This window comes from Chlorocebus sabaeus, chromosome 12, assembly GCF_047675955.1.
Source record: "Chlorocebus sabaeus isolate Y175 chromosome 12, mChlSab1.0.hap1, whole genome shotgun sequence".
NCBI lineage: Eukaryota > Metazoa > Chordata > Mammalia > Primates > Cercopithecidae > Chlorocebus > Chlorocebus sabaeus.
This window is the reverse complement of record NC_132915.1, coordinates 50050946-50072228: the sequence shown is the minus strand read 5'-3', so window position 1 is coordinate 50072228 and position 21283 is coordinate 50050946. Positions and strand designations below refer to the sequence as shown.

The window sequence follows — 21283 nt, the reverse complement described above, 5'->3', positions numbered from 1 at the left end:
TTCACACCTGCTAATCCCAAAATGGACTATGTTGATTTATAATTTCTGCGAATTTAGTTAACATCGAACATAATACACTCATGTTAAATCTAGATTTTGCTTTTTTCATCTTCCCCAAAAGATTGTAACCATTTCTAGAGCAAGGATCATGTCTGAGTTTGTCAAATCACTTATTTTCTAGAAATACTTTGTCTGTGACAATAACAACACTTACCGATGCCGATGCTGTATTTGTGGAGGATGAAGACCTTACCTGCAAACATGGAACCATGTCACAACACAGTTGAAGAATCTGCTGTTCCAGTATTGATGGTTGATCTTTGTCACAAAGAACCTGGGGTTGAAGTAAGACTTTCAGCAGGGCTAGTCGGAGTTTAGCATATTCTTGTAACTGAGATGGTTCACAATACAGATACCACAGAAATGGTGCCATTATTTGAATGCATGAAACTTCTGACCTATAAGACATGAAATATGTTAGCCAGTGAATGAGCTAAACACACTATCATGCAGGTAAAGTAGCAAATATCATCTTATGGTTCATGAAATAACATAAACTACCATATCATCAAGTGTAACTTCTTTTTATGATTCTTCTATTCCACTATGACCTGCCTACATCTATGCCAAACAGTTCTTTGTACACTGAGGAAGATTATTCAACACCTGGAGACTGTAAGCTAGATACCCAGGATGAAGAGAGTCTCTATTTGCACATTAGAACAGCAACTACATCTCCAAAATCAGTCTTTAGTGAACATAATAATCATCTGGACGGGGCGCGGTGGCTCATGCCTGTAAAAATCCCAGCACTTTGGGAGGCCGAGGCGGGCGAATCATGAGGTCAGGAGATAGAGACCATCCTGGCCAACATGGTGAAACTGAGATCACGCCACTGCACTCCAGCCTGGCAACAGAGCGAGACTCCATCTTAAAAACAAAACAAAACAAAAAAGAATCACCTGACAACCTTTCTAGAATTACAGATGGCAGGATCACCTCTCCAGGAGTATGAAACAAACATGCATTTTTAGAAAAAACTCTATAGGTGCCGGGCGCGGTGGCTCAAGCCTGTAATCCCAGCACTTAGGGAGGCCGAGACGGGCGGATCACGAGGTCAGGAGATCAAGACCATCCTGGCTAACACGGTGAAACCCCGTCTCTACTAAAAACACAAAAAACTAGCCGGGCGAGGTGGCGGGCGCCTGTAGTCCCAGCTACTCCGGAGGCTGAGGCAGGAGAATGGCGTGAACCTGGGAGGCGGAGCTTGCAGTGAGCTGAGATCCGGCCACTGCACTCCAGCCTGGGCTACAGAGCAAGACTTCGTCTCAAAAAAAAAAAAAAAAAAAAAAAAGAAAAAACACTATAGGTGAGGATCTATCTACATAAAACAAACCCAGACAAACATCCCAAGATGATTATGATGGCAGTTAACATTTACTTGTTAACCTGTTAACCCTTACAGTGTTCAAGTTACTGCATTTTACGTCTTTAAATCCATTTAATCCTCACCACAACTCTATGAAATAAAAAATAATATTATCCTCATAACACAGATAAAGAAACTGAAGGAGAGAGAGGTGAAGTAATTTGTCAAGGTCTTCTTAAGCACTTCCCACTCTACAAATCTTTTGTATCTATTTAGATTTCATTATATCCTGAAAACTCGTAGTACAAATTCACTAAAATACCAGAATGATCATCAAAAATAAAAATATGGTCACGTCACTAGCCTAAACAGTGTCTAGCCCAATTCACACACACACTCCATCATTTGGCCTCTGTTTATCTTTCCAGCTTCATTTCTTCCCCTTCATTCACCACTAAACCATACTAAACTCCCTTCAGGTCTTTATCAAGCCATCTGGGCTTTCTTCTCACTTGCTATTCCTTCTACCTGTAATATTCTCCCCTTCTAGCCTTCCTATTCTTTCTCCTATCTAGTTTCTATCATCCTTCAGTTATCTGCTTTAAAATGACTTTCTCAGATCCTTCCTTGACACTTCACCTTCATCAGATAACATCAGATGGGCTTTTAAGATACAATGCCTTTATTGTCATTACATTTTTTTTAAGAGACAGGGTCTTGCTACATTGCCCAGGCTAGAGTGCAATGGCTATTCACAGGCACAATAATAGTGCATTCCAGCCTTGGATTCCTGGGTTCAAGCAATCCTCCTGCCTCAGTCTCCCAAGTAGCTGAGACTACAGGCTGTTATCATTACATACTTAATATCTGTATCCCCTGCCAGACTATAAACCAAATGAGGCCACGGATTTCTGTTTACTGCTATTATCACCAATAACTGTATATACTAGGCCTTCAAAGAGACGCTCATTTAATTAATTCAGTTACACTAAGTTACAAAGTAGTTTTATAATTAGCATGCAATTAAATGTCATGATTTTATTTTCTAATGTTTTTCACATTATATATAAGGAATGATTAGATAATATACAAAGATGAAATAAGAATTATCTATCCTCAAGAAGCATATGGTCTGACAGAGACAATCAGTTATAATCCTGAACTAGATGACAGAAAGTGAAAACTGCCAAAAGAGTGGTATAAAGTGCAATTGCTTCATGGAAGAAATGGTATTTAAATTATGTTTGACTGTTCTCATTTAAGAGTGGGAGCTAAACCTTGGGTTCACACAGACATAAAGATGGGAACAACAGACACTGGGGACTTCAAAAGGAGGGTGGGAAGGAGTGGGGACAAGGGTTGAAAATTTTCCTGTTAGGTACTTTGTTCACTACTGGGTAACAGGATCAATAAAAGGCCAAACCTCAGCACTACACAATATACCCTTCAAACAGATCTGCACATGTACCCCTGAATCTAAAATAAAAGGGAATTTTTTTTAATTATGATAAATTATGCTTGACAACATAATCGTATAATACCATACATTTCATAGCAATGTGATTTTAAAATGCCATTAACATTAATAAAAATGTAAAAGTTACCAAGCCAATTAAATTTTATTCATTAATTTATTCACTTGGTAAAATTTACTGACCACCTACAGTCTACCTCACTCATCTATGTGATGGAAACAAAGCAAGAAATAAAAATAGATTAAGTTCCTGCTCTCATAGAGCTCACAGTCTGAAGAAATTTTTTTATCATAAGCTCAAATACTTATACAATCTATAAAAATCAAAAGGACTTTTGAGGTCATAATTATTACTGAAACGTATATCTTTATCACACCTTCTACTTTAGGAAACTAAAAAAAGATAGATGAAGGAATCAGATAATGTATGTATAAAATACAAAGCGCAAGTTTCCAGAAAAGAGATTTAAGAAACTTCCTTCTCCATCTCTCTTTAATAATGTATTCCCCAAATAATAAATACTATCCAGGTGTCAACAGCATCCAGGGATAGCTTATCTGTTTTCTTCTACTTTGAGATGCTGAAGGTGAAATGTAAGGTTCATATAAAGAAATACATTTCCAAGATGCCATTATGATTTGACATCAGGGGCAAACGCTGAACTTTCTTAAGGACAATATACTATTTAAAAATCCCCTTGGCTTAATCTGTTCTGATTTTAGATTCTGCATTTCCCATGTGGTATCTGATGATTAATCATCACTTCAGTGGAGTAAGAAATTACCAGGGCTTAGGAAAAAAAGAATATTAAAAAAACAGATAATCTGAAATCTCAAAGTGATTTAAAATGTTTTAAAATGTAACCAATTATGTATGTACCTACACACAAGTCTTTTATATTTATGTTCACCACTAAGGTAGAAGTTGCAAAAAAAAAAAAAAAAAACAGACCTAGAGAGAGAGTAAAAAACGGAGGCTTGGACCAGGCACGGTGGCTCACACCTGTAAGCCCAGCACTTTGGGAGTCTGAGGTGGGCGGATCATGAGGTCAGGAGATCAAGACCATCCTGGCTAACACAGTGAAACCTCGTCTCTACTAAAAATACAAAAAAATTAGCCAGGCATGGTGGCAGGCACCTGTAGTCCCAGCTACTTGTGAGGCTGAGGCAGGAGAATGACGTGAGCCCGGGAGGAGGTTGCAGTGAGCCAAGATTGCGCTGGGCAACAGAGTGAGACTCTGTCTTAAAAAAAGAAGAAAAAGTGGAGGCTTTAGGCCCAACTCCACCACTAGTTAGCCAAGAAACCTTCCATAAGTCATTTAATGTCACTCTCCTCAGTTCTCTCATCTGAAAAATTATGTTAGACTGGATAATCTTAAAGTAACCCAGCCTAAAATCTATGATATTATCAATTTGTACCATTCTCAAATTCTCAGTTCCTGAAAGGTTAAAGTCATAGGCCTTCAATAAATAAAGGCAGAACTTAATTATAAAATATACCTAAATACTGGGTGCAGAGGTGCATGCCTATAGTCCCAGCTACTCAGAAGGCTGAGACAGGAGAATCACTTGAGCCCATGAGTTCATGTCCAGCCTGGGCAACATAGCAGATTCCCATATCTTAAAAATAATAATTATAATGCCCCCCCAAAAAATCTAGCATGAAAATATACTGTCATTTTAGGACATATATATAATATTAAAAATGAACATAAATAGCTAGCTAATGTTACAACATTTTGCTTTCTTCCCAAAGTTGTGAATCGTTACTCATATTCTTATTAAATTAACAACCTGTCACCCAGGCTGAAGTGCAATGGTACAATCTCCGCTCACTGCAACCTCCGCCTCCTGGGCTCAAGTGATTCTCAAGCCTCAGCACCCTGAGTAGCTCTATTACCTTCTAAACAACAGACTGAGTTAACTGGCCCTAAAATTATATCTCAGGAAACTAAGTCTGCAGCCAGAACTATCAATTTCATACTGCAAGGAATACTTCTACAGTACAAACATAAAAATGAGGCTATTGAAATTATTCTTTGCAAATAAATACAAAATAATTTAGAATTTCAAATGGCTCTAGATAGCATATTCTAACACCTGAGAACTTAAGTAAAAGGAATGAGTCAATAAAAGCTTAACAGTAAATAAACCAAAGTCAATTAATATTTTTTCCTTATGATATCTAGACAACTTAAATTAGAATAACTACTTCTAAGTTCCAATTATAATACACCCTTGAGATAAAAGTAACCAAATAGTACATTTATTATTTACTAAGTAAAGCATTGGAAAAGTTACGCATTCTTAAGAATTAACCTATAAATGAGCTCAATAACAAAAGCAGCGTGGCAGCAGCAGCAGCATCTTTTATAAAGCAATTCAATCTATTTAGCAACAGAGAGAAATTTCATTAAACAAATGTGTTTATAAATTTCTTCAGATTTTTTGTTTGTTTCTGACAGAGTTGAACAAAGTCTTATTTAGTAAATATTAATGTCTTACCTTTGAAAATGCAATCCTACATGAGGGAAGACAGGATGACAATGATGTTCATTTTGAGCTATTCATTCAACTGTTAACAAAAATTTTCCTCACTAGCAGCCAATTACAAGATGCTATGGGCTGAATATTTGTGTCCCCCACAAATTCATATTCTGAAATCCCAACCCCCAAGATAGTAGGAAGTGAGACCTTTGGGAGATTACGCGATTATGAGAATGGAGCCCTCATGAATGAGATTAGTGACCCTACAGAAAAGGTCTCAGAGAAGTCTCTTGCCTCTTCCACCATGTGAGGATAGAGAGACAAAATGGCCCTCTGAGGACCAGAAAGTAGGTCCTCACCAGACTCCAAATTTGCCAATACCTTGATCTTGGACATCCCAGCCTCCAAAACTGTAAGAAATAAATTTCTGCTTTTTATAAGCCACCCAGTCTACGGTATTTTGTTATAGCAGCCCAAACTGACTAAAACACAAAGTCTCCTATATCTCTTTAAAACTTCCAGTGGCAGTATATCCTGCCTCAAAATTCTATGTAAAACTGAAGTTATGGACTTAGAAATGGTGTTCTAAGAAACTATATTTATAAGATACTATAAAACCTTCAAAAGCAAGAAAATATGAATGTATCTGGCATGGTGACTATAACTCAGGCATTACCCAGAATAATGGTATCTTTATCACAACCTTATATGATGATATTAAGTATGTAGTGATACTATATATTTTAAGGCACTCTACAAACCACTACCTGAGCCCTTCTAATCCAGGGTCCTCATGAGCCCTTCTAATCCAAGGTTCTCATTTAAAGAAATTCAACATTTATAAAGCACCTAGAAATGTGCCAAGCATCATTAATACAAATAATATGAAACACAGTCCCTGCCCTCAAGAAGGTTTCACAGTTTATAGAGGAGAGTAATTATGAAAATGTCACAACTGCAAGGTATTATGTAACCATGCAAGAGACATGCCTAATACAGCTTCTAGTAAGAAAAGAGCCTAGGGCAAAAAAATGCCTAAACAGAGATTTTAAATAAAGAAATTTATCAGGAAGAGAGTGGGGTAAGTTTCAAGAGAGTACAGTAGGTACCAGTAAGTAAAAACATGGAGAGAAGGAAACAGCACTGCTTCCTGTGTGGAACACAAGGCAAGTCAGTGTACTGCTAAAGCATAAACTGAGATGAAGATAAGAAAAGATAAAGCTGGTGAGACAGATTGGAATTACATCATTTACTAAACCTACTATGACATATTAGATTTTATCCTGTAGTCCAGGGAATTTCAAACTGTTTCAGAAACCAAACCTTTTTGTTTTCCCATAGAAAGCTTCCACAAGATATCAACAAGTAAGTGCTATGAAAACAGAGCTGAAGGGGTGGGAACATGCTCCATGCTTAGCCCATGCACTGCAACTGCAGTTTGAAAACCACGGCCACAGAGACTTAAGCACGGGAGTGATACTGTAAGATTCACTCTCTTGATATATCCTTCTGAGGAATGCTTAGAGAATGGATTTGAGCAGGACATGACTGGAGGCAGAGACACCAGTTAGGAACAGGTGGCAAGAGCCACAGCAAGAGATAACGAGGCCCTGAACCAGTGTCATGGTAGTAAGGATAGAAGAAAAGGGAGTAGCTTTGAGGACCATCAAGAGGCCTTGGTGAAAGTACACTAACTGCACATATGGTGGCTATTTGATCCCACTTGGCAGTTAATACTTTATCCCAATTGGCAGTTTTCTAATAGAGAGACTAACTTATTAGCCAATTTCCAGGGGAAAGAACCTATCTTCTATATGTATAGTGTACATAGAAGATATGTAGCTTACTCAATTTTTCTAGCCAACTTTCCTAACCACTTACCAATGTTTAACTTCTTTAATAACAGCTTTTCTCATATTCAACATTTCAACAACTAATCTGGTATTTTTCTTCTTTTACTCTTTAAAAGAAAACAGAAAACTACAACCTGCTCTAGGATGTTTCTTCGGGAGAAAACATTATAGATCAAAGCAGCTAAAAAGAAACAAAACAAAACAAAACAAAAAAAACCCTAGCTCTAAAATTGGCATATACCATTCTGTCTCCCTCACTTTATTTTACATTTTAATTTTATATTACCTTTCAGGGCACTGCTGGAAAAACGCTGTCAGCTGCTGCAAAAATACTGGCCAGCAATCAGGTCTGTGTTCAAGCACAGTGATCAAAGGATGAGGATGATTTCTGAAAAACACAAAAAGTCACATGGGAAGCTGTCATTCAAGACTACACATTTTCAATATCCAAATATAGCAGCAAAGAAGCCAATATCATCTAGAGACTTTTTTCAGGATTCATAATTGTCACAAAATGATCACTTGCTCCATTTGTTGCAGAGTTGGTTCATCAGAACTGACTCTCCTCCCTGCCTTTACCTAACATTTTTGCAGAAAACAAAATGGACCCAGGAGCCTCAGAGATCCAGATTTGGGAATGGGCTCTTCCATTTAACAGCTCTGTAACTCTGGCCAAGCTCCTGAATCCAGGAGCTCTCTCATATCCATCCCCTTGATCCTTCATTCCTAGAGGTCACAGGCCACCTTCTCCTCCTGCTACTGCTGCTCTCTTTCCAAGCCTGGAAATTTCCATTTCCTCCAACCTTACCCCAACCCTGTCTCTCCCTCTCTGTTTCCACTTCATTATTCCCATTGTATAGTTCTGTGTGTCCCAGCATATTTAAGAATAGAAAAAAGGAAATATTCCTTCCATCTTAACAACAAACTATCCAAACTGAAGATGCATAAAATTTCTGTTGAATGCAGATGAATCCTTTTATTTGAGCTACTTCCATTAAGATACCTAAAGAGACTATATAAAACATAAAATCTGAAATTTGGATTCTCAAAGAATGGGGTTTAACCCAAAAAAAAAAAAAAAAAAAAGCACAACCATGAGTTATTTTAAATAGTTCAAAAAGGCTACTCTACTAATAATTGTAAATTGGTCAGCTTTTTAAACTATTAAGTACTATAAAATTTTTAGTTATTATTTATGTGGCTTTTTCCTCCAAGAAAATATTTAAATAAAATGTAAGGTGGGACGCAGTGGCTCACGCCTGTAACCCCAGCACTTTGGGAGGCCGAGACGGGTGGATCACCTGAGGTTGGGAGTTTGAGACCAGCCTGACCAACATGGAGAAACCCTGTCTCTACTAAAAACATAAAATGAGCCGGGCATCATGGCGCATGCCTGTAATCCCAGCTACTCAGGAGGCTGAGGAAGGAGAATCACTTGAACCTCAGAGGCGGAGGCTGTGGTGAGCTGATATCACACCATTGCACTCCAGCCTGGGCAACAAGAACGAAACTCCATCTCAAAAAAAAAAAAAAAAAATTAAAATGCTCATTGTAAAAACATGCAAACAATACAAAAAGATCAATCTTTTTAGCATAAAAGGAACCACATACATAATGCTATTCTTTAATTTTAATTTTAACCCAACTACGTATCTCCAGCAACGATTTTTCAAAAAAACAGTAACTATCAGACCATCAGTTACACTCAAATGATTTTTTAAGACTGCCTTCATGATGATTCTCAAAATATGATGCCTTACTAGTAAGATCAACTGGGAACTTGTTAGAATAGCAAATTCTCAAGCCCTAGCCCAGACCTAATAAATAGCCCTGCAGGAAATTCTGATGCACTGCTATAAAGCAGTGGTTCCTAATCTTGGTTGCAAGTTAGATTAGCTGTGGAAATCCTAATACTAATGCCCAGGCCTGTTATCTTAGACTTGCTAGGAATGAAGTTTGTCCCTTAGCAATTTTTTAAAACTCTACAGGTAATTTTAGTATGTTGCCAGGATTCAGAACTGCTACAAGTAAAAACTACTGCAGGGGTGTTGGTGGTGGCAAATGTACTATTTTTTTTTTCTCTTTTAAAAACAGAAGAGTACAGTAGATCTATCACGTTGAAACACACATGAAACACCTCTCTGACACTACCACACAGTTTCTGGGTATAACACTATCTCTTTATTTCTTCTTAACCTCACCTAACCTATCATGTACTAACTAACTTCACATGCTGGCAGCCTCCTGTTTGCTAAAGCACAGGCTATTTCTGACTGATGGGAATGCTATCATTGCTAAGGGATCACTCCAAGCAACTTTTAATGCCAAAACTCAGAAATCATATCAAAATCATTCATGTTTCCCAATTCCAAACCCTTTGGCAGTTAAACATACCTAGGATTTGCTTCCACTCCGGTTGCCACAAATACTAAGAAAAATATTACAAATCCTAAAAGTCTCTCAGGTATGTCACATCAGATGAAATTCTTAGATTGGAAGTTCAGCAGGTCATGTTCAATTAAAACCACAAAACAGGCAAGTAGCAGTGATTCACACCTGTAATCCCAGCACTTTGGGAGGCCAAGGCTGGAGACTTGCTGGAGGCCAGGGATTTGACATCAGCCTGAGCAACATAGCAGGACCCAGTCTCCACCAAAAACAAATGAACAAACAAACAAAAAAACACCACATAAAAAGGAAGAAATAGCAGAAACAGTACCTACAATTATTTCAGCAGCTTTGGGTTCTTCTGATAAGAACCATATTGCTATAAAGAGTATCAGATATAATCATCCATTAATCTTCCAGATAATGGTGGCACTTACAAATATTTAAGAAGAAAACTCAACAAGTTACCAAAAGGCACTGAAGTGCTTTTTAATATTCTTCCTTTATAAGTCATCTCCCTTCTATCCTTCACACACCACCAAAAAAACTACTAAGGATCTATCTCCTTTTAAAAATACATAGTTTTGTCCAAATTGAATAAGGTCAACAGAAATAAAAAATAGTATAAAATGGGATTAAAAGTGATGTATACATGGCAAACAATTCTATTATAATTTACATTTATGCATACCGAGGGAGCCACCCCAGCTTTGTTGCATGATGCTGAAGGACTGTTTTGCTAGCTATTGGATTCAGCAGATTTTATTTAGTATTTCAGACCTAAATTCAAAAAATGAGATTAAGTAACATACAGTAGGATAGGGATCATAAAGATTAATTACTGATTTAGACACCTAGATAATTAAGTTTTTCAAAAAATTGATTATGTCAGATCTCATATTGCAGGTAATGATACACAATATTGATTCCAAGAAGCTGAAAAGCTTGAGGGAAAAGGTAAGTATAAGAGGAGAACACTGAATCCTCCTGTTGATCAGCATTTGATTACTAACATACTATTTCAACTAAGTATACTAACCTATGCCACAATTTTAATACCTTAATCATAATGAAGCAAAGAGCTAAATTCTCCCTTGAGTCATCAAATTGGTATGTAATACATATATAAAATAATCCATAAAGCCTTAGGCTCATGTAATAGAACGGATGTATTTTTTAACTCAATAAACTTCATTGCACAACTGCCCATGCATGAGAGTTTCTCAGTCTTAGCACTACTGACATTTTGGGCCACATAACTCTTTATTGTGTGGGTTGTCCTATGCACGATGGAACATTTGGCAGCATCCCTGGCCTCCACCCACAAGATACAAGTGGGATTTCTCCTATTTATAACAATCAAAATTGTCTCCAGACATTGCCAAATATCCCCTGGAGGACAAAATTGTTCCTGGTCAAGAATCACTGCATTGAGTAAATGACAAGTACTATGGAAGGCCCATCACATCACTGAAGAAAGCATTGCACCAATCCCGAACTGTTAAAAAAAAAAAAGACTAGGCTTCTACTTTTCTACTTTCACCTTTCCTTACACTGAACGAAAAGTAGTTAATCAATCATGATCAAAGTTGTGATTTTCTTAAGGAAATATAGTTATCAAACTGGATGCACAAGAGTAACAGAACACAGTAGAAACTAAAAGCCTTAAAATGGAAAACAAATGTAAAATCATTCCTTTACAGAACATAGAACAAAGGGCATTAAAGAATATTCATGCTAATTTGGATATGACAGAAAATGAAGTTATTTTCCTACTTAAAATATTATAATTAGAGCATTTAAAATTCAATAAAGCTAAGTATAGCTCAGTCTTGCTGTATTCAAGAGTTGATTATTACATTTATGGATTACTCAAGATTTTTCTTTACTTTTTTCCTCTCACCCACTGCTTGTTAGCCTTTCCATTTTTTCAGATATATCCAACTGAGAAAGGTCAAGGTAAATGAAAGGATCCACAGTTTAACTGAGTCAAGTTAACAACTTTAAATTGGAAGCATTACTGATCAAAAAAGGGGAGAATGTGGTATGAAAAACGCCAAAACACAACCTGAGTCATGCCTCAAATTTCTAATTATCCCCAAACCGGCTATTCAAGTTATGAATAGTAAGTTGCCTAACAACGCTTTATTCAAAAGGATAGATGGGCTGATGAATCAGCCCGATCACTTGTAAATAAAACTAACAGTAGCAGACAATAAGCTATACAAGTTTTGAAAAAATAAACACAAACATGGCACATTATCATCATTATTATTATTTACATTAATATATGCAGTGACTACAGAATATTATTGGAATCACTTACTATTATGTAGCCATGTCCATATCTCAGAAAATAGAAGTGGAGAGGTGAGATAAAATTGTGAGGGAAAAGAACTGAATTAAAAGAATCAAAAGTTCCAAATTTACATCCTGGCTCTGCCACAAATCACGTGATCTCACGCAAGAGAATCAACCTCTCTTGGCCAAAGTTTCTTCACCAATAATAAAATAAGGCGATCAGACTAAATACCTTCCAGAGCGAATACTGTATAACCCAAGCCACCCATTAAAACCCTAACCTTAGTACTGCTCAGGACTACAGATTCAAACAAACCCTGCAAAGGCAAAAAGTATTAAAGATGGCAGCTCTCAGCTACTAATAATTCTATCCCAAGCTTAAATGGCTCTAAGTCCAATGTCTAATAAAACCTAAGTCCTCAAAAAAAGGGACTTCTATTTTTAGCTCAGAGATAAATCACCCTATTTTTTTTATTTCAGAAGGAAGTAAAGTGCTATGTCCGCAGAAATTTTTAAATCAGAATTTTCTAACTCCTGAGATAGCCAATAGATTCTGCTTTCTCCTTAAAAGAGAATGACATTATTTCTAAAGATCAAGATCAATACAAACCAGGCAACCAGGTCACCCTTCATTGGTCTCTAGTGCCTATAATGTCTCTCTTACTGTGTGCATTTTTTTTTGGGGGGGGGTATTGTTGTTGTTGTTGTTGTTCTGCAATAGATGATCCAATTTGTTGTACATTCTTTGGCACTTCCCCATTTCGTGATTTACAAGTATTTTAATTGCTATTTTAAGTAAAGCATTTAATACCTAGCAAATAGAAGAACTACATAAGTGGGTACAATTATGATTATCATCAGGATAGGTTTGTTTCTTAAATTACAGCATAAGCGGTATGAAAGCTGGGTATGTGTCTTTTTAATATTTTTGTTTCCCTTTCAGTGCCAAATGCCTATCTACAATAAATATAATTATCACACACATACTTTCCCCAAATCACCTTCTTAAACTCTTAAACTGGTTGATTCATGTTGTTGCAAATGACAAAATAAACTGGATCATGGGAAGCCAATTTATCACAGTCCCTCTAGCACATTGTCCCAAAGTCAACACTGTTCAGAGAAAAAAAGCACAGAGGAAGCACACAGAGTTGGTATCTAATACTTCAATATTCCCACTCTTTATTAATATCATCAACAGCACAGAGCAGTACAGTACATGTATCCTAACAGAACAGAGTGAGGAAGGAATGAATGATAAATGCATAGTTCCCCCAGACTAGCAGACGCAATGATAAAATATGTAACTGGATTCACCTTTCCAAGTATAAATACATCTATCCTAATAGAAATGAGGGGGTTAAAAAAAATACTCTGTGGTAGGCAAATCAAAAAGCAAAAGTTATTTGTAACCTTTAGGTCACCTCAACCTTCTTGTTACATCTCTGAATATAGGAAAGCTATGATTTGATTTACATCATAAATTCAGCTACAGACACAGATTGCCTTTTCTGTGTGAGGAAACAATGCCTGCAGTCACCATGCATTTTCATGTATGCAGCTGTGACCCTGGCGCTTTCAGAAGCATTGCATAGCACTTACTACATCAAATATGCATTTTAAAAGCATTTCTCTACCTGCTCTGAATTTTGATTTGAAACTGCTGGTTAGAAGCTAAAAAGAGATTTTTTTTAATCTGCAGATTTTAAGTTAAAAGATGCATAATATAAAATTATGAAGACTCCACCATGAATATTACTATAAAAAAGAAATAATAATTCAAAAGGAAAAACTAAACAATAATTGTGAATTTCTATAGATCCTATAACATAATTTTAAGACAAATGCATCTTTATCCTTCCTACATAAGCTCCTAGAAAAAGACTTGGAGCAAAGCAATTGTAATTTTGTCATTTTTGAGTGACAACATCTTTTCTTTGAGTCTATAAGGCAGAGACAGTATAAGATTCCTTTCTTTGAAAATATACTTCCTATTACAATGATTCTCCCCCAACAATGAACCTTTCCCAGAATCCCTTTTAGAGGGCCAGGGTTTTAATGCAATGGTGCCTGACAACGTCAAAAGTCTGGAACTATTTTAAGTACAAGGTAATTGGTTAGGGGGAAACATAAATGTACTTAGGGATCCACAACCTTCCTTTCATTAAGTTGTGTGCTATGATCACTTGGTGGGGGGGACACTTAGAGACAAACAAATAGGCTAATAAGCAAAAATTACAACATTTTTGTGGCCTTAAAGACATTTATCAGCAAACTATAATACCAATCTTTCAATTAAACATCTACAATTAGAAGACCATATAAGGTGTTTTCTGGTGGCTACTGCTAACTGGAAGACTGTACGATGGGTGCAGCTTATTCTAAAAGTAAATCCTAGGTGTAAACCCCAGGTGATTCGACCCATAAATTGTGAACAAAGACTTTCCTGAATAGAAAAGAGGAAATGAAAACAGGAGCAAAACATGTAGCTAGAGAGAAAGAATGGAACTGCAAAGAGACAGATGGCCCTTGCAAAGTACTACTGGCTATGTTTTCTCAATTACTTTCCTACCTTCTTCTTTATCCTTAACTCTGCTGGGCTTTTTCAGGAGCGGATCTGACTACATCCTTTCCCGTCTTCTTTCTCTGATTTTTCTATAATGATTTCTACAAGCCCACTGAAACCATACATAAAATTTTTAGTATATATGCATGTGTACATTTTCTACAACAGGAGAAAGTCCAAAACTTTTATGTAATTCTTAAAGAAGGTCCTGACTACCCTCCCAAAAAAGGCTACATACCAGTAAATTAAACCTAAGTATATCTAAGGTAGTTGCTACAATTCAGTCTCATTAGAACTTCTGCTTTCAAAAACACCACAAAGACCATTTCCAAAAAAAAAAAGTTATATGATATGTTCTGTCCAGAAATGGTGGCTCCCTGAGTGTAAGTTTTTGTAACTTCAGTAAAATAAAAATAAAATTAATTATTGCATTAATGTATTCCACTGGTTTCAATCCCTTATGGCAGCTTGATTGTAGAGGTGTCATACTTACATTATGCTAAGTAAAACCAAACATTTATACCTCAGGAGATCCCTTCAGATAATATATTCAAGTATTAAAATAATCAACCCCCCAAAAGCAAAATGCTCACTTTGAAAACAAAGCCATATGATAACAGCTGACGGTCGATTTTTTTAAGAGTTAGAGGATGAGCGACATCATTGAGAAATAGTAAATATAATAATGAAATGTATCTAGATATGAAAAACAACTAAACTACTCTAAGGACTACAGTTCATTTTCAGTAACTTACAAAAAGTAGTTTACCTTTAAAATATATATAAAAGGCAAAAAAACACTAAAAATGCAAATGGGTAAATAAAATTTTATATCTATGGAATGGATTAAAAGGAATGAAGTATGGATGCATGCTACAACATGAAGGAAACCTTGAAAACATTATGCTAAGTGAAAGACGCCACACTGTATTGTTCCATTTATAAGGTAAATCCAAAGACACAAATAGTAGTGTTTTCCAGGGGCTGGGAATAGAGTATTGGGGAATGACTGATAATGGGTATGAGGTTTCTTTTTGGGGTGATGAAAATATTCTGGAATTAGACAGTGATGATGGTTACATAACTTTGTGATGATAATAAAATCTACTGACTTGTACACTTTAAGAGTGAATTTTATAGTATGTAAATTATATCTCAATAAAAAGACATTTAAAATATATCAAACTTAACTCAGCCACATATTATTTTTAATTAACCTTTTTTCGATTTTAGAAAGCACATGTATCAGCAGCATAAGTATACTGCTAATGTAAAAAAAAAAAATTAACTTGGATTTCCCCTAGAAAATAAGTCCGAATCAGAATCTGATTTATCTAGTTAATATCCTTGATTGATAGCTTAATAGTCATTTCCACCTCTAAACCATATAGCTAACTCTTTTGCCACTAATAAACATAAAGGGAGTGGTGCAGTTGGGAAAATCACCATTTTGTAGTCATCACAGTGAAAACTGGTTGGGAGTGCTGAGCTTAATGAGGAGCAGAATATTTGCATGGTCTCAAAATGTATTCCCCACAGATTGCTTATTAGTTCAAAAAAATGATAACTATTCAGTACAGAAACCACACAACACCTCAACTGGGTAACCAAAATTAAAATCCCCATTGAGAGGCAAGATGGACACCAGTACCGCCACATGTGATTATCCTCAGAAGGACACAGCATCATTTATATGGAATTCAAAAATGCCAACATCATTAAAAACAAAGAAGGATGAGAAACAGTTTCAGATGTTAAAAGGCTAAAAAGGTATGGCAACCAAAGGCAACATGTGATCCTAAACTAGATCCTATACATTAAAAAGTAAAAAGGCAAAAGGTAGGACATTATTGAGACAATGGACAAAACTGGAATATGGACTGTACGTTATAAAAAGTAATATCAATGTTCAATTTTATATTCTGGTTATATAAGAGAATATCGTTGTTCTTAGAAAACACACTCTTGAATGTATGCAATTTACTCTCAAATGTTTATTATTAATTATACAAAGATAATGACAATGCAAATGTGGCAAAGAGCAAAATCACTAATAAGTCTGGGTACATGGTACATGGGAGTCTTTGGTACTATTCTTGTAACTTTTCTGGAACTTTAAAATTATTTCAAGATAGTAAGCTAAAAAGAAACGTTTTTAATGACTTCCCACTGCTCTTTAAGTACAACCCACTCTTTGCCATGGCCTTGCATATTCTAGCCCATGCCTACCTCTCCTGAGCCAATGTCCCAGCCTCACCCTCCCTAGAGCACTAAACTCCAGCCACTCTGCCTCCTGTTAGTTCCTCTCATGGGCCAAGCTTCAGGGCACTTGCTTTTCCTACGTCTGAAACACTCTTCCTGCACTCTTCATGCAGCTGGCTCCGTGTCTTCCTTCAAAACAGACAATAGGAGAAAATGCAAAAACAATGCTTAAAAAGCAAGTTATTGAAATTAAAAATGGAGCTACATTTTGATATCCACAACTGCAAACTGGTCTTTGTGCAGTTAAATCAGCATTTATCTTGGGCTTGCTCTTGCTTTTCTTTATTTGATGGCCTTAAGGGATGACTGCATTTGCCCTCAGTGATAAGGAAAAAAATCAATATGAATTACAAAATATCTCAGCCTTTAGGATACACATCTTTAAGTCCTCAAACTTAACTCTCCCTCCAAATAAACTACATACTACTACACAAAGAGATGAACAAATACAAACATAGGGCGCATAACTTTAATCTACTCAGGGTACAATCATCCATTACTGTTGGCCTAATTGCCCACTTCAGAGCACACCATCTGCCACAAACATTTAATATTCCCTTATTTCAGAAAGTACAGCTTGATGTTTACCAGACCAAACCCTCCCACAAATAAGATTCTTAACATTTGATATTTGTGCATGTCAGCCACTGTCTGGCACATCAAAAAAATACACGAATTCTGGAACAAGCAGTTACTGCTCATGAATTCACAGCTATTTCCTCACTTTAGCTGAGGGAAGAGAGATCTTTAAAAGATTGCCGTAATATGAATATGCAGAGAAAAAATTAAAAGCAAAAGCACATGATATAATTTCATGGGGAAAATGGCATCTTACAAAGCAAATAAGAAAATTAGCCTCTAATACTTTACAACCCATGAAAATTTATTCTTCCCTGCAACCAAAATACCAGCCAAATATTGATTCCCTGCCCCACTTCCTGCACAATCGATATTAGAAAATGTTTAAATAGGCCCAGCGCCAAGGCTCACACCTGTAATCCCAGCACTTTGGGAGGCCAAGGCAGGTGGATCGCTTGAGCTCAGGAGTTCGAGACCAGCCTGGACAACATAGCAAAATCCTGTCTCTACAAAAAATTAGCAGGGTGTAGTGTAGCACCTGTAGTCCCAGCTACTGGGGGAACTGAGGTGGGAGGATAGCTTGAGCCTGGGAGGCAGAGGTTGCAGTGAGCCAAGACTGCACCACTGCACTCCAGCCTGGGTGACAGAGTGAGACCCTGTCTCAAAAAAAAAAAAAAAAAAAAAGTTTAAATAAATATAAGTGTGTTACAGAAAAGACGGGTTCTAGCTAAACAAAAGAAAATTCAGACCAAATAAAAAAGGGAGAAAAAAAGAAAGTGTGAACTAAACGATACCACATAGTGGTTTAAAAAAAATGTCAATTAGTATAACTAGAAAGGGGCTTCTGAAATTCTTGAAAATAGTACCTGCATCAGAGGTCACAAACTTGTTGCCCATGGATTGCATCTTGTAAGCAGATGTGTTTTGTCTACCCACCTTACATTTTAAAAAATTTGAATTGGTTGTCAGCATTCAGTCAAAAGATTTCACATAAAAAGTTTATTTATATTGAAAAATCTGAACGTGTGGCAACAAAGAAGTCCCATTGTTTCATGGCAACAATTGGCCAGCAGTTCTCCACCCTTACCTGCACACTGGAAATCACACGGGAAGCTTTTAAAAAGATTCCAACACCTCAGACCAACCCTTCAGTCATTCTGGGTAAAGGCCAGTCATCTATATATTTCAAAGCTCCTAAGAGGGCTCTAATGTGCAGCCAGAGTTGAGACTCATGGGCCTAGAGTTTTATACTTGGCATATGCTCTTTAGCTATTCACAGTAGCCAAATGTACTGCACTATGCTTCCAGTTACAAAGGTAACTGAGAGTTGCAGCCCTATTTAAATATCTATGCCTAATCTTGTTTAAGCCACAAAGCTAAAGAAAAGACTGCTTAGAAAGGAGGGTCCAGTTAAGCAATATGAGCTGTATTAACTACACATGATTCTAATCCAGTGTTTCTCAAAGCCTGGTCAGTAAACCACCTCCATTCAAATCTCGTGTTAAAAATGCACAAGTCTGGGCCATGTTCCAGACATTAAAAACTCCAAAGATGAGCTCCTTATGCACAGTAAACAAGTGTCAGTTTCTAAGAGGATGTTCAAGATTCTCTTCCCCTCCTCCTCCCACAACCACCTACCCACCGTCTGACCATGAAGAACACTAACATGTGTTGGAGCCACAGAATTTTTTCATTGAACAAATCCATGATCTCTTACATTTTCTCTCTAGCATCCAAAGTTGGCTTGCTCTCTTTGGACTGCTTTTCCTTTACAGTCACTCTTTGCTTCTGCTCTTGGCCTATTGTCCATGACTGACACATGTAAGACAAATCTGGTGCCTTGGTACTTAGAAAGAAATAGACTTCTTGCCACCCAAATAGAGAAAAGGAGGCATGGTTAAGCCACCCAAGATCCCGTCTAGTCTACCTCAAGGGAAACCTTGAAGCTCACATATGGTACCATCAAGCTCCCAGATACTGAAGCAATAGTTCTCATGTGTAATCCACAAATTACATATTTCCATATCATTGAGCAACTGGATAACATGCTGATTCCTGAGTCTTACACAAAACCTACTGAATGAGTAAGAATCTCTGGCAAGTAGGATTCAGAAGCTGTACTTTCAACACACTGCCCCAGTGGTTCTTATGCAAGACAAGTGTGAAAACCACTAAGCTCTAGGTACAATAAAAAGAACACCATCTCTAGAGCTCCGTCATAAAATTCAGAGGGGCTAAGGGAAGTCACTGCCTAATATTCTTGGTTCTCATATCTCTCCTTTTCTGTCCACTCCCATACTGGCACAACTTACTCGGTTCAGCACAGACCATTTAAGATGACCAAGTATTCTGTTGTACTGTAATTCAAATTAATCAACTATTAGGAGAAAAAGAAGTAAGAAATACTTAAGCCCCAACTGAATACTGGCATAGCGCTTAATACCATAAAAACAGATTAGTTGCATGCCCAGAAAGCTTACATTTATTTGTCATACTCCTTCTATTTTAAATTAATCCTACAGAATAACCAGAAAATACCTCTCAGTGGAGTTCTAAGTTTCTCATATCCCTTTTATGCTTTCATACACAGCTCACCAGTTGCCTCTTTAAGGCTGGATGATATTGCTAACCAACATGTGGCAAAGAAGGCTCTAAAACAGCATGACAATTTTATGCTTGACTCAGGTAATCATAGCTCTCTTGAGGGGAATATGCTCTTCAGGCTCACCTCTCCTCTGTTTCTGCCATCCACAATCCCCCTTGGAGGAACTTAAGGCTCTTATACACTCGATTACACTCTACTGATTTACAGTGCCAAACGGTCATTCACATAAGGGCTCTCCATAAACATGACCGGATTATGCCAATTCAGGTGACTGATTATGGACCTCTTAAGGTGCCACGTTATCTAAAGACAACCCTATGTATCCAATTCTTTTCAGCTTCTCAAACTAGTCTTCCTATCCACACCTTGCACCAATTGCCTTTTGAAACAAGACTGAAGTTAAGAGAATCAACTACAGGAAAAAATGAATTAACAGGTCAAACATTACAGATAATTAAAGGTCTAACAATTGCACATGGTGAAGACAATCAGAATTAAAATGAGTAACCCAAATTCTCTGCATCACAGAAAACTTCTTTTTACTATCATATAAACTGATGCTTCTTATACTTTAAGGTGCCTATAAATTACCTAGAAAATCTTTCTAAAATGCAGTTCTGACTCTGGCACTCTGAGATGGAGTCCAAGGTTCTGCATTCTTCACAGGTATGCTGATGCTGCGGTAGCTCTGCTACTCAATAGTGTGGTAGGGCAACAGCAGCATCACCTGGGAGCCTGTTAGACAAGAATCTTGAGCCCACACTAGACTAAGGAAAAAGATTCTGCACTTCAGCAAGGTCCCCAAGTAATTAGGATGCACATTTTAGAGCAGCTGACACACCATTTTGTACTCACTGTGAATGACAATCACCTAGGACACTTTTAAAACCACTAGGCCTCATGGCAGAGACTCTGATTCATTTTGTCTAGGGTATTTGATTGTTCCCATGTTTGTCACTTTTTAAGCACACCCAGGTGGTTCTAATGAGCAGCCAGTGTTGGGAACCATTGAACTAAAAATACTTCCCTGAGCAGGGAGAAAATATGGAGTGACTGCTAATTGGTAAGGAATTTCTTTGGGGATGATGAAGATGTTCTAAAATTGCTTATGGTGATGGTGGCATAACGCTGTGAATACAGTAAAAGTCACTGAATCAAACATTTTAAATGGGTCAGTCATATGTAAATTATATCTCCATAAAACTGTTACATAAAAATTTCAATTAAAAACTTCAACAGCTTCCCTATTTAAAAATAAATAAGCCCCTCTTAACAACAACTAAATTGAATTATTTTCTATCCTGAACTCTAGCCCGAGTTTGAATTTCTTTCTAAAAAGTAGGAAGTGCAGATGTTTATCCAGAAATATTAACATCTGCTCATTTACTCTGCAGGCTCA

At 36.9% G+C, this 21283-nt stretch overlaps 1 protein-coding gene across 5 annotated transcripts in view; it reads right to left on the bottom strand.

Moving 5' to 3' along the window:
- FOCAD (focadhesin) overlaps positions 1 to 21283 on the bottom strand; it is a 322164-nt gene that overhangs the window by 231098 nt on the left and 69783 nt on the right. For all 5 annotated transcript variants that reach the window (XM_073021655.1, XM_073021653.1, XM_073021657.1 and 2 more), the window contains 2 exons: positions 7470 to 7571; positions 254 to 458 (listed from right to left, as the gene is read on the bottom strand). In XM_073021655.1, coding sequence (XP_072877756.1) covers positions 254 to 458; positions 7470 to 7571 — 307 coding nt within the window. The remainder of the gene's footprint in view (positions 1 to 253; positions 459 to 7469; positions 7572 to 21283) is intronic.